Raw genomic sequence first — 14,852 nt, 5'->3', positions numbered from 1 at the left:
CCCGCATCCATATATATATAAAAAATATATATATATATACGCATGAAACGACGTCGTTTCATGCGTATATATTTTTTTTTAAAACCCAGGCATGAAACGACGTCGTTTCATGCCTGGGTTAATTAGCCCCCCCCGATTCCCTCCCTCGGCCTCGCTCACTCTCAGACCCTCACTTCTCTCATCTCTGTCTCTCCGCTCAACCCTCCCTCTCTCTAAGTCTGAGTTTCCGGCGCCGCACCCAGCTACCAGCGGTGGCTTCAACGTCGCCGTGCGCATCCGCCATCCGCCCATCCGGTCCTTTTCTCTGCATCTCACCGAAGATCCGAATCCCGAAAGGTAAGAAACGACGAAACCCATTTTATTTTGTTGTGATTTATATTTTTAATGGAGATTGGAGGAAGGATGGGATTTATCGGAGATGGAGGATGGGATTTTTGTGAATTGTGTGCTGTGGAGCTTAGATTGTGCATGTGTTTTGGTTTGAAATTTGAATGAGTCCGTGAAATGCATGTGAATTGTGTTTGTTTTCTCATTTCTGTAATTATTTCGGTTTGGAATCTTTGGATTGAAATTAATTGTGTAATTAATTTGGATTGAAACCCCTAATTTAATTTAGGGCTCAAATCCGAAACCCCTAAATTAATTTAGGGTTTCGAAATACCCTAAATTAATTTAGGGGATTCAAAGATTGAAACCCCTAAATTAATTTAGGGCTCAAATCCGAAACCCTAAATTAATTTAGGGCTCAAATCCGAAACCCTAAAAAACCCCCTAAATTAATTTAGGGGTTTCAATCTTTGAAACCCCTAAATTAATTTAGGGCTCAATTGCGAAACCCTAAATTAATTTAGGGGTTTCAATCTTTGAAACCTCTAAATTAATTACCCTAAATTAATTTAGGGCTTTCAAAGGAGAAAAATCAGTAGAGAGCAAGCATGATTTGGAATTAATTCCGAAAAGTCTCATGCTATACTTTCATTCTTTGAGTTAAATCATACTTATCTAAAAAATTTAAACTCCAAAAAATCTAAACTCTTAGGAGATGATAAATTCATCGTTGGCATGTGGGGTCAAATATATAGCATCCAAAGCCTCGTATTAGCTAGAAAATGAATTTGATATTTTCAATGGGAGGTAAATGAGTTTTAGGCCCCATTTCACAATTTCTTTTGCATATCCATTATGCTATGAAGCCTATGATAATTTGGATTTTCTGCTGCTTCTTGAAAATCATATCCAATATTAGTAGTAACAATTGTTGTTGTTATTATGGAATGATCTCTGTGTGTGTGTGTACACATTTGAAGACATGCAGTCTTCTTGCGAAGCTGGGTGCACATGCATATTGGTTAAGTGGCACCCCTTTTTATGTCAACTTGTATGTATATATATATATATAAATAGTTGGATAGTATATACAACTAATAAGCAAATAATTGTTAATATTATTTTTCAATATTATTTTTTTATTTCTCATTTCTTTGTTAATATTTTTTAATTTGTTGGATGTGGATTTTTCCACCTTACTTAAATAAAGGAAACATCCATATTTTCTTGCCTCATATAGTGTATTTGTTAATATACTTTATTAACAACATATAGTGTATTTGTTGTTAATATACTTTATTACATTTTATAACCAAAGTACACAATATATATATATGAATGTAAAGTGATAGTGTGATACTTTTTGTTATTCTACTTTTCTTTTATGTTCATTATATAGTTATGTTTTCTATTATTTCAGATTTCTTGTTTGCTTTAGTTCATGGATATTCCAGCGGATTCGAGTGCGAGCTCTCCTTTTCAGGCCGAGGGCACCCCTACCCCTACACCTACACCTACACCTACCCCTCCTACTCATACCCCTACCCCTAGCCCTACGGCACCTTGCCCCGCCCCCAAGCCCAGCAAGAAACCTGCTTCAATAGTTTGGACTCATTTCACCAAATTAGAGGGTGGTGACTCAAGTAACCCCCAAGCCAAGTGTAACCATTGTGGCAAAATTTATGGATGCCACTATAGGAAACATGGCACCTCTCAATTAAAGGTGCACTTAGAATAGCAATGCAAAAAAAGTCCAATATTAAGATCATTACAAGATAAAAGCCAATCTAGGCTAGAAGTTGGACTTCAAAAAATGGCGGATGGGACTAGTGGGGGTGCAAGTTTGAGGGGGTATACTAAGTATGATCCCGATGAGTGTAGAAGACATCTAGCTCGTATGGTCATAATGGACGAGCTACCTTTTCAAATTGTAGACGGGAAAGGGTTCCAGGCGTATTCTCACTACTTGGAACCAAGGTTTAATATTCCCTCTCGCCACACGGTGGCAAAGGATGTAAAAAAGCATTTTTACATTGAAAAGGAGAAGTTGAGGGGTCAATTGGCAGATCAATTTGTTTGTCTCACCACTGACACTTGGACATCGATCCAAAATTTTAATTATATGTCTTTGACTGTGCATTTTATTGATTGCCATTGGACATTACACAAGAAAATTATAAAATTTTGTAAAATCACCGATCATAAGGGTGAGACAGTTGGGAAGGCCTTGGAGGCTTCAATAAAAGAGTGGGGTTTGAGCCGAGTTGTTACAGTCACAGTCGATAATGCCTCGTCTAACGATGTTGCATTAGGACATTTGAGAACTTATCTTAGAGAGGCAAATAAGACACTTATGGGTGGTGAGTGTCTGCATGTGAGATGTGCAGCACATATTCTGAATTTGATTGTCAGTGATGGTTTGAGAGATCTTCATGACTCGATTGCTCGAGTTAGGACTGCTGTGAGATGGGTGAGATCTTCTCCTTCAAGGTTGGAGAAATTCAAGGTTGCTGCGAGATCTGCGGGTCTAACATCTAAGAAGGGTCTTTGTACTGATATGCCTACACGATGGAACTCAACATTTCTGATGTTGGAGGCGGCCCAAGAATATAGGCTGGCATTTGCATTATTGGGTGATGAAGACATCCAATATGTAAAATATTTTGATGATCACGGGGGATTGGGGAAACCCGTAGCTGATGATTGGGAAGTTGTAACTATTTTTGTAGACTTTTTGAGGCTTTTTTACGATATCACCACGAGGCTATCTGGAACTTTGTACCCTACATCCAATGTTGTATGCCAGCAAATATGTAGGGTAAAAGAAGAATTAGATGACATGGTCGCGGGTGGTCACATTAGGCTGCGGGAGATGGCATTGATTATGAGGTCAAAGTACGACAAGTATTGGGGAGATTTAACTAGGGCTAATATTTTGTTATATGTAGCTGTCGTATTTGACCCGAGGTATAAGTTGGATGGCATGATATTTGGATTGGGCCTTGCGTACGGGCAAGTATGGGCGGAGCTTATTGCAACAAGGGTTCGGGAAACCCTTACTAGATTATTTGATGAGTTTTCCACCTTGCGGGGTGGTAATATTGCGGCACCTACATCTACCCCCTCAGCCTCAGGCTCACAGTTTCCTGAAGTCGAGAGTGGGAAAAGGCGTAGATTGGAGTGGGGTGAGAGGTATGAGCAGGCCCCCTTCCTCCGGACTTCTGTAGAGGCTCAGTCAGAGATAGACAGATACTTAGCAGCAGAGATGCTACCATTTTCACGAGATTTCGATATATTAAGTTGGTGGAAGGTGAATGCTGTGAAGTATCCCATCCTTGGAGAGATAGCCCGCTCACTTTTGGCCATCCCTGTTAGCACAGTAGCCTCAGAGTCGGCCTTTAGCACCGGAGGACGTGTATTAGATTCATTTCGGAGTTCATTAGCTCCTGCCACTGTGGAGGCTTTGATTTGCACCCAGAATTGGATCAAGGGAACTCCAATTCATGTTCCGGATGTTCTTGAGTATGAGGAGGCCGACGTCGAGGAGGAGGGTGATGATCAATCTGGATCTGGTATTTATTCTAATTTCTTATTTTCATTTATTTATTTTCATTTAATTGGTATTCATTAATTTCATTTCAAATTTAATACTTATAGTGATATATGAGACGGCGTCTACGGCTACCTCCGATGCAGTATGACTTTTGTATTGGACTCACCATTGCCATGGTTTGCATAATTTCTTCCCTAATTGTTTGTTTATAACTTTTTAATTCTAATTTGTTTTATTTTTAACTTATTAATATTTCAGGTTTTTTGACTTATTAACTTTTATTTTTAACTTATTGATTTTCAGTCTCGCAGCAGTCGCTCAGTGAACTCACAACTACGGCTCCACCCCTAAAATTAATTTTCTTAATTTACAATTATTGTAATGTTGCTACAATAGTTAATTATACAATTTGTAATATTTATTTTTTTTAGAAGAGTTTGTAATAGTGTAATAGTTTATTAGTTCTCTTAATTTGTATAATTGTAAACTATTTATTGTAGCATAGTGTCTTATTGCCTTAGTGATGAATATTACTTAATTATTTAATAGTTAAAACTTAATATCTACTTATCAAAAAAAAAATATTTCTTTTCTGTTTTTAATTTTATATTTTTTTTAATATAAATAATGGGCCAAAAGTGGCCCAAAACGAATTCTGGGCCCAAAGGGGCCCAAAAACTGATTCTGGGCCATTTATGGCCCAGAAAAAAGTACTGGGCCGGAGGCCCATTTCAAGACCTGGCGCGGATGGGGTCCCCGCGACCCGCCGATCTGGGGATCCCACCACTACGCGGGTCCCGAAATCATGCGGGCTGCTGGAGGGTGGTCTCCTCACCGCAGGGGCTATCACCCACAAATTGGGTCCACCATGCAACTATAACAATAATGCAATTATAAATTATTAATTAAATACAAGTAAAAATAAAATAAGATAAAATTTAAAGTACAAAATCACACTATTTAACAAATGATATTGATAAATGATAATACCAGGATTAATCTTATCACGCTGACGGATTGCTAAAGAATGTCCAAACTTACCTATTGCATTCTTATACAAGTCAAGTTCTGCAATGATCTTGTCTTGATTATCGGGATCAAGTTCCATTTTCATAACACAGCTGTTGAATTATAACTTCATTTTTATTTTTAAAATTGGGGCTATAGTAAATTCCAGGGTTAAGAAAACAACCCGCTGCATGTAATGGACTGTGAAGCTGCCTATCCCATCTGGAATCAATGATCCTGGTGAATGGACTGAATAAACTGACTTTGTTATTGCATCTTGCTTTTATGTTCTCTTTGGCTCTTTCCATTGCATCATACAAGTATCACATTGCAGGCTTCTCATCCCCGTCAACAAGTCGTAGAACACGAACCAAAGGTTCACTAACTTTAACAATGAATTGACATTGAACCCAAAACTCTTTATCTTCTAAAACAATCTCAGCTATCTCTTTCCCTATGCTGCTCTTAAAATGATTTGATGCAATCCATTTATCACAAGTAAACATTTGTCTGAGTTCTTTCTTAAACAAGAGCAAACATTGGAAACTTAAAAAATTTGTCGCAAATCTTGTAACTGCAGGACGACACAAATCATGACCTTTGGTAAAGTCTTTTCTCATCAATGCCAAAACCCAGCCATGGTTATAGATGAATTTTGTTATCTTTTTTGCCTTTTTTATGGTATCATCAATAAGGGGAAAATATCTTGGATCAGAAAAATTCTCCAACATTAAATCTATGCAATGAGCTGCACATGGGGACCAATAGAAAGAGCCATACTTCTGTTGTAACTTTTTTCCTGCAGCTTTATAACTTGCATCATTGTCCGTTATGAACTGCACAAGATTCTCAGCTCCAATTTCTTGAACAACCTCATCAAAGATATTAAACAATGTTTCAGCATCTTTTCTAAGACCAGATGTATCAACAGACTTCAAAAACATTGTACCTTTCGGACAATAAACAAGAAAGTTGATTATTGATTATTGCTTCTGATTTGTCCAACCATCTGCCATTAGTGAACAACCGGTCTCATTCCAAATCTTCTTAATTTGTTGCAAATAATCTTGAACCTCATTCACAGCCATTTTTAATAAATTTCCTCTCAACTCATATAAAGATGGGCCTTTGAATCCTGGCCCAATGGTAGTCATGGCATCAATAGCTGGTTGATAAAACTTAGATTGAGCAGCATTAAAAGGCAGATTAGCATCATACCACCAGCGTGCTACAGCCATCTTTGCTTTTACAATCATCTCATTTGAACACATAGAACTCTTAATTGAAGGTTGGGCCCCAGGAGTTGTTCTTGGAGCAAAAAATCTACTCAATCCCCCCACTGACTCTCCAGTTCCAGATTCTTTCGACTTCCCCTTACCTTTTGAAAGTTGAGACTGTCCCTCCATACTATTACGATCGTCAATATCATCAGATGTTAAATCTATATCGTCTCCAATCTCTGACCTTATTCTCCTTCTCTTCTCTTTGCTTTTTTTCATTTCATTAAGCAACTCCTTCATTTGCCATTTTACATCTTCAGACACATTTTTACATGCTTCTACATCGCCTGGAATTCCAGCTAGATGATGCTTCAACCGAGTGATCCCGCCACCTCTAATTATTTTATTACAATATAAACATTCAGTATTATTTCTTGCCCCTGGCACAGCACGTGCATGGGCCCATGCTGGATCTTCTGATCTTACATGAGCAAGTGTTGGAGTTGAAGTCATACCACCAGTTGATTGACAACTAGACATTTATAACTATTAAAGTATAACAAATTAACACTTATAAGTAAGTCATTAAGAGGAAACTCATCAAATCTAAACTACTTATGCAATATAATCAAAAACATTTATAAGAATAAAAATTAAAAACAAACATCTATAAAAATATAATCTAAAACATCATCTATAAGAATAAAAACAAACATCTATCAAAATATAATCTAAAACATCTATCAAAATATAATCTAAAACATCTATCAAAATAAAAACAAACATCTATAACAATATAATCTAAAATATTTATAAAAATATAATCTAAAACATCTATAAAAATACAAACAAACATCTATAAAAATATAATCTAAAATATCTATAAAAATATAATCTAAAACATCTATCAAAATAAAAACAAACATCTATCAAAATATAATCTAAAACATCTATAAAAATACAAACAAACATCTATAAAAATATAATCTAAAACATCTATCAAAATAAAAACAAACATCTATAACAATATAATCTAAAACATCTATAAAAATACAAACAAACATCTATAAAAATATAATCTAAAACATCTATCAAAATAAAAACAAACATCTATAACAATATAATCTAAAACATCTATCAAAATAAAAACAAACATCTAAAACAATATAATCTAAAATATTTATAAAAATATAATCTAAAACATCTATAAAAATACAAACAAACATCTATAAAAATATAATCTAAAATATCTATAAAAATATAATCTAAAACATCTATCAAAATAAAAAACAAACATCTATCAAAATATAATCTAAAACATCTATAAAAATACAAACAAACATCTATAAAAATATAATCTAAAACATCTATCAAAATAAAAACAAACATCTATAACAATATAATCTAAAACATCTATAAAAATACAAACAAACATCTATAAAAATATAATCTAAAACATCTATCAAAATAAAAACAAACATCTATAACAATATAATCTAAAATATCTATAAAAATACAAACAAACACTATAACAATATAATCTAAAACATCTATCAAAATACAATTCTGATTTGTTTATCAAAAAAGTAACAAAAAAATAATTAAATTAAGTTATAAATATAAACAAAAAAAATAGTAAAAATAAAATACCAAGTTGAGGCCTGGTGGTGGTCGGCGTCGTGCGGTGGACTGCTGGGCCGCTGGCCGTTGGCTGGTCGTGCGTGACTGAGGCGTGAACTCGTGGGACTGGGAGCCGTGAGCCTGGGCGCCGAAATGGTTCGGCCAAATTGAGTTCAGGATATTGAGAATTTGAGATTGAGAAATGAGATTCTGAAGTCCGAAACTAGGTTTTCATTTTGTGGTAAAATTCCAAAATTGCACTTTAGAGTTTGCAAAAATTACAAAAATGCCATCAACCCAACTGCTGAAAAGCGTACCGGCCGAAATTTGTGTTTCGGCCGAAACATAAAATACCGGCCGGTACGGCCGAAATTTCGGCCGAAACGGAACACTTATTTTACCGGTACCGGCCGATTGGCCGGTACGGCATATACCGGCCGTACCGGCTGGTACGGTACGGTACCAAAAACACTGATGCTACTACCCTAGGATTCCCTTACCAGTTATAAATGAAGAAAGAGTTAAAGTAAAGGTGGCCAATGGTGATCAAATTCAAAGTGAGGGGAAGGTGAAGGGAATCAATCTCCATATCCAAGGGGTGGTTTTCCAAGTGGGATATGCACCTGCTGGACTTGGTAGGTTGTGACTTAGTTCTTAGGATACAATGGCTACATGGCTTAGGCTCTATTCTCTGGAATTTCCAGAAATTAACAATGCAGTTTGATTATAACAATGTGGTTGTGATATTAAAAGGGTTGACTGTGCATAACTGGCTGGAAGAAGGGTCCATTCACAGGTCTAACAGTATGGACTCTAAGGGGCTATTAGTGCAATTGATTGAGAAGTTTCCAGCACAACCACAACAACCTATACCTGACCCAATCCACAGCCTGCTCAATATGTACCCAGATATATTTGCCACACCTAAAGGCCTACCCCCTGCCCGTACCCACAATCACTCTATAACCCTCCTACCTGACACTAAACCAATATCTGTTAGACCTTATCGTTATCCTTATTTTTAGAAGGATGAAATTGAATGAACTGTCAAAGAATTGTTGGAATCTGGTGTGATTCGCCCTAGCCAAAGCCCCTACTCATCCCCATGCCTTTTGGTGAGGAAGGTAGATGACACATAAAGGTTATGTGTCGATTACAGGGCGCTGAACAACATCACTATCAAGGATAAATATCCTATTCCAGTGGTGGACGAGTTGCTGGATGAATTACATGGTGCCAAGATTTTCTCTAAACTCTACTTAAGGTCAAGTTACCATCAAATTAGGGTATGCCCTAAAGATGTTCTTAAGACTACGTTTAGAACGCACAAAGGCCACTATGAGTTCTTAGTTATGTCATTCGGCTTAACTAACGCACCATCAACATTCCAAAGTTTAATGAACCAGGTTTTTAAACCTTATTCACGTCGCTTTATTTTAGTATTTTTTGATGATATAATAATTTACAACAGTGATGTTGACACTCATTTGGCCCATTTGAAAGTGACTTTTGATATCCTACAAGAACATCCATTTTTTGCAAAGCTAAGTAAGTGTTGTTTTGGCTAAGAGGAACTTGCATACTTGAGCCACCTCATATTTGGTTAGGGCATTAGAGCCAGCCCTGAGAAATTAAAGGCCATATTGAACTAGCCCATTCCAAGATCCATTAAGGCATTGCGAGGTTTTTTGGGCCTCACGTACTATTATTGCAGATTTGTGAAAGGGTATGGGACAATAGCAGCTAATCTCACTGAATTATTGAAGAATGACATTTTTAAGTGGGGCCCATAGGCCCAAGCTGCTTTTGAGCAACTGAAGAATGCAATGACACAACTACCAGTTTTGGCACTGCCAAACTTTCAACTCCCTTTTGTTATTGAATGTGATACTTCTGAGGAAGCCATTGGGACTGTTTTAATGCAACAAAGGAAACTCTTAGCATTTTTTAGCCAAACCTTAAAAATCCGAGCTCTAGCCATGTCCACCTATGAAAAATAGTTAATGGCACTGGTTTTAACAATGCATAAATTGCGCCCATACTTGTTGGGTCACCCCTTTATGCTTATACCTTGTTTTTCATTTTCTAATTTTTTTTCCGACCTTTTTCCTTGTTTTTAAAAATGTTTGTGAAGGATCTTCGATCATGTACTGCCCTTCGCCACCCATGCATGGGCATTGTCTGAAGGGCAGTACATGATCGAAGTATAATTTTATACTTCACGTCTAACTCACGTCTAACTTCACGTATTCTACCGACTAAATTCGCCATTTTGGTCTTCTTCATGACGAGTCGTTTCTAATTTCTCCTTGTGAATCCCAGATCATGATTCATGCTCCTTCTACCGTATATAAAATGGTAATAGATTTTAATGGCAACCTCAATTAGGTAGATCTGGAACACACTATATATGCTTTATTACAATCCAATATTAGATTGACTAAAAAATCACTTGGGTAATTTTTCTACTCAACATCGCCAAGTCAAGAAATATAGAACCAAATCAACGAGATATTTCAAATTAATGTAATTTTTATTTCCTAATTAGGAGTGTGTTTTGGAATTTCTCTTCCCATAATTTATAATTTGATATTAATTAGTGTTATTTTGCCTACTAAAAAAACATATTGATTAGTACCAAATAATATTATTTGTCTCTGGGTCGAGATTTTCTTAAGTTATTGCTTAAATGTGAGAATCTTTAAGTGATAGCATTTATTAGTGCCGCTGGATTACGGGAACTCTCATAGAAAAAATTTATTCATCATCTCAACTTCTATCATCCTTCCATCATTTTATAATGTGACATTAAATGATAGGTTCATAAGTAAAATATAATAAATAATCTCTAATAATTTAATGACACATCATAGGATGATGAGAGGATAATGAAAGTTAGAATGATAAGTAGCATTACTCTTCTTTTTTCGTTACCTCTAGGCTCTTGTGCTTATCCTGACACTGCTTAACCAGTCGGCAAACAGTCCCCCGGGACGGCTCAATACAAATTGAGATCTAAGGTAAAATTTAAGTGAATCATTCATAATTATAATAAAATAAAATATAAATTATTATGTGAAATATTTTCAAACTTTTTAATAAAATGAGATTTTATTTAAAATCTTTAAATACAGTTTTTATGAATTTATATTTATAACAACTTAAAATGAGATTTTAATGTAGATTTTGTATCCTCAATTTAATAAGTTCTTAAAAAGATTATTTCAAATATAAATAATTTATTGTATTAATTATAAATAAAAAAATTCATTGTATTAAATATTAAATTTAGTATCATGGAGCCTTACATATATTAAAAATTATAAAAATCATTTAAAATTTTATTTAATGAAATAATTTTTATTTTTTTAAAAAAAATTAAAAAAACACCTTATTTTTATTTTTAAAAACTTTACATAGGGTGAGAATCTTAAACAAATGGTTTAAATGGCCTTATCATTGAGCCAGACTTGACAGTCCCACGTGGCTCTTAAACTCGGAGTACGTCGCATTTCCACCGTCAGGTCAAGTGGCGCCGCTGCAAGGAACACCCCCGAATCCGAAATAAACGGCATAACGCCACGTGTATAGAACACCTCACTCTATGTATATTACGGGTCTAGAAAGAAAGACGTAGGAGTTTCTCGAACGTTGCCGCTAGCTGTTTGCTGCAAATTTGGAGAATTCCCATAATGTTGTCGATTAGATTTATGGAAGATGAGGAAGTGAAGAAGGTGGAACCGGAAACGCTGTCGTCTCCACCTCTGGCTGCGGTTGATCGTGTGCAAAGAAGCTTAAACGAAGTCGCAGAGGAGGAGAAAGTTGTGGTTCAAATACCACCAGAATCCAAAGTTATGGTTGCTGTAGTACAGAGTAAGCTCCCATGATATCGTTCTCATCACTTTTTTCTTGTCGGTTTTGTTCAAAATTCCTTTAGCTGAATGATATTTACTCTTGTGCTTATTCACAGCCGGCCGTGCAAATATCTGTAATCGTATTTTTTTTGTTGGAAAATCAGCTATGTTTGAATCTCTCTATCATATGTATTGATCAGAAAATCTGTTATTGTTACAGTATTGGAATACAGAAAATTAATACACAGAATTATTCAAACACGTCTCCCTTCTCTCTTAACATGGTATCAGACTAGAAAAAGGTCTTGCAAAGCCATGGCTGAATCATCCAACCCAACCCTCCCTTCCCCTTATCTTCTTTATCTCTCAGATTCACCAAGCTTAACCCTTGTCAATGGACTTCTAACCGGCGACAACTATCCCAAATGGCAAAACACGAGCTCTCAATGCCAAAAATAAACTTAGTTTTGTTGATGATACCGTCTAACCCCGTGAACCTAACACACCCGAATACATCCAATGGAACCAAACAAAGGATATGGTTCTTACTTGGATCCTCAATTCTATCAGCCCCTCTCTTGCAAATTCTCTTCAATACCATATTGACATAATCATATATATCTCCTCAAAATTATGGATTGCACAAAATCAGGAATTTTCTTATTTTTAAGCATCTGTTACAATAGAATAATTTCCTTATTATATGTAAATTTCCATACTTGTTTCATTGTATCTAAATTTAATAATGATTTTAACAGTGGTGTTAAATTGGTGTGAGTGATTAATTCAATAATTTTTGGTGTATGCATGTTTAATATTGAGTTTATTTTCCCCTGGAGAAATAATATAAAAGAGTTTAGAGTCTCTGTGGATATGTCCTCCTCTTAGGCTCTTTTTAAGTCCCTTGATCTTTAGAATTAAAGATGAGAAATGCTTTAGTTAAATTAGTTATGAAGAAATTTTACAAAAGTAAATTGATGTGATTTTATCTAATACAAACATATCATATAAGTCATGTCAATTTGTAAATAGCACTTCTCTTCACGAATGTCTTTGTCTTAAAAAAAAAAAAAAAACCCAAATCCCATTTATCAAGAAAAAAAAAAACGAAGAAATCTTGAGAGGATCAAGTGGGTGACATGAAGCGGGCATCTGATTGAATAAGGAGGCACCACTTGAATGGAATTTGAATATGCTGAATTATTTCATCTCATATATTTATTATAATTTTCTCAAACTTTCATATAAAATATAATAAACAATTTTACTTTTTCAAATTTTAAAATAAAAATAATATTAAAAAATTACATTATAACAATATTTTATTTAATTTTTAACAAAATATTTTATTTCATCTTATCTACGTAACGAGTCCTGAGTTATTTTCTATGATAGAGACTCCAAAGCCTGCGGTGAAGAAAGCTTCGAAGGGTTCAATTGATAGAGGTGAGTTTTTTAAAGTACTTCTCAAAGTCTGTTCTCGTTTTTCTTTTGTATTTCATCTGCTCTAACTTGGTGCAATTGCGTGTATCCCCTAATTTTAACGAGTCTATTCTGTGTAATGAAGCATCTCAAATGAGTCCATTCAGTGTTTTATTAACATTTTCCCTTAGATTTTTCCTGAACTTTTTTTTTTTTTTTTGGTTATCGCAAGGGATCGGTAGTTCACTTTGAATGACAAGTTTAAAATGTTCAGTGATGCATGGCTTTACACCACTAGCTAACCTTCTTTCTAAATTCCTTTGCTGTCTTGCTTTCTGTTCTTCAGATATTGCTCTCTCAGAGATCGAGATGGAAAAAAGGTTGTCTTTTGTCAACGCCTGGGAAGAGAGCGAAAAAATTAAGGCACAGAACAAGTAAGCCTTCCTTGAAACTTCTCTTTGGTTGAAGCTTCTGTTGGGTATGAGTTGGTGTATAACTAAATTTTACTGAGGAGCAAAAGGAAATGAAGATTAAGTGATTTTTTGGCACATGTTATCTGATCATTATCAATTCTCAACATTTTACTTCCATTAATATTGCTGTTGCTGCTGATTTATGTTCTTTTGGCGGCCGTCTAAGAAAAACTTATGAACTAGTTTAAAATTTTCTTGAAAGCTTAAAAATTGTGCTGAAATTGTTAAACAGGGCTCAAAAGAAGTTCTCTGCTATAGCTGCATGGGAAAACAGCAAGATTGCATCAGTGGAAGCCAATCTACGAAAAATTGAGGTAATTGACTCTTTTTTAGGATAAGATCCACTGCAATTTTTGTATTCAGACATGTTCTAAAATTTAGAGATGGACAGACACTAGACTGTACAGTTTGTGAACTATTGCATACTTTAAATGTTATCCAAATGCCATCCATCTGCAGTGTAGATCCCACATTACATAAAAAGAATTCCATGTACATGTTGTTTTTATATCTATCCGCAATTTAAAAAGTATTGGGATCAGAAAATTATAGAAAATCCTAGATCCATGATTTCACTTGAGCAATTATCTTTGACTATTTGATTGGCATGCACTTCAACACCGCGGGATCGGGAAACCAACTAGAATTTACTACTAAACTGCTAAAAGGAACGAACGTGAATTCTTGTATATAGGAGAGTGTTCAGTCTTTAGAGTTTAGGTTCAAGTTTTAATAATTCCAAGGTATTAGCAGGCGACATTAGAGAAGTTGAAGGCAGACTACAGAGAGAAAATGAACAACAAAGCCGCTTTGATTCATAAGCAAGCAGAAGAAAAGAGAGCAATGATTGAAGCTAGACTCAAGGAAGATTTTCTCAAGATAGAGGAGATGGCTGCAAAATATCGTGCTACTACTGGGTACCCTCCAAAAAAGCAGCGATTTGGCTGCTTTTGAGTTTCAGATCTAAAGACATTGGAATAAAGCATTAGATGCAATTCCTGGTTTTCATGTGTATATTTTACTTTCTTTGTTCATTTAAGTGTCTTTTTCTTCTGTCTGCAGATTGGAAAATCAGCAAAGTAGTTATTTTTATTTTGCTTGTATAGAAGTAGCATGTGTGATTTGAGGAACGAGCTGTTTCTTTTTCATCTATGATCAAAAGGCATATTTATTTGAGATGTTGTCATTGGTAGATAGGATCCTTCATCTCAACAAAACTCGAGATTAAATTCGAATAACTGCATCAACCATTAGAATTGTAACCTGTTAGCTGCTAGTTAAGTTCTCACTCTTTCATTTCGGTCTCGTTTGGTTACACAGTAAAGATGAGATGAGATGAGATATTTTGTTGAAAGTTGAATAAAATATTATTATA

At 35.2% G+C, this 14,852-nt stretch overlaps 1 protein-coding gene across 1 annotated transcript; it reads left to right on the top strand.

The window, feature by feature from the left end:
* Positions 1-11,377: 11,377 nt before the first annotated feature.
* LOC109009392 (remorin-like) lies at positions 11,378-14,653 on the top strand. Its single transcript, XM_018989852.2, has 5 exons — positions 11,378-11,601; positions 12,978-13,028; positions 13,351-13,438; positions 13,710-13,791; positions 14,231-14,653. The coding sequence occupies exons 1-5, from the start codon at positions 11,421-11,423 to the stop codon at positions 14,429-14,431; spliced, it is 603 nt and encodes a 200-aa protein (XP_018845397.1). The 5' UTR covers positions 11,378-11,420; the 3' UTR covers positions 14,432-14,653.
* The last annotated feature ends 199 nt before the right edge of the window (positions 14,654-14,852 follow it).

This window comes from Juglans regia, chromosome 7 (genome assembly GCF_001411555.2).
Source record: "Juglans regia cultivar Chandler chromosome 7, Walnut 2.0, whole genome shotgun sequence".
NCBI classification, from domain to species: Eukaryota; Viridiplantae; Streptophyta; class Magnoliopsida; order Fagales; family Juglandaceae; genus Juglans; species Juglans regia.
The sequence above is the reverse complement of the archived record's forward strand: the minus strand, read 5'-3'. Positions and strand labels throughout refer to the sequence as shown.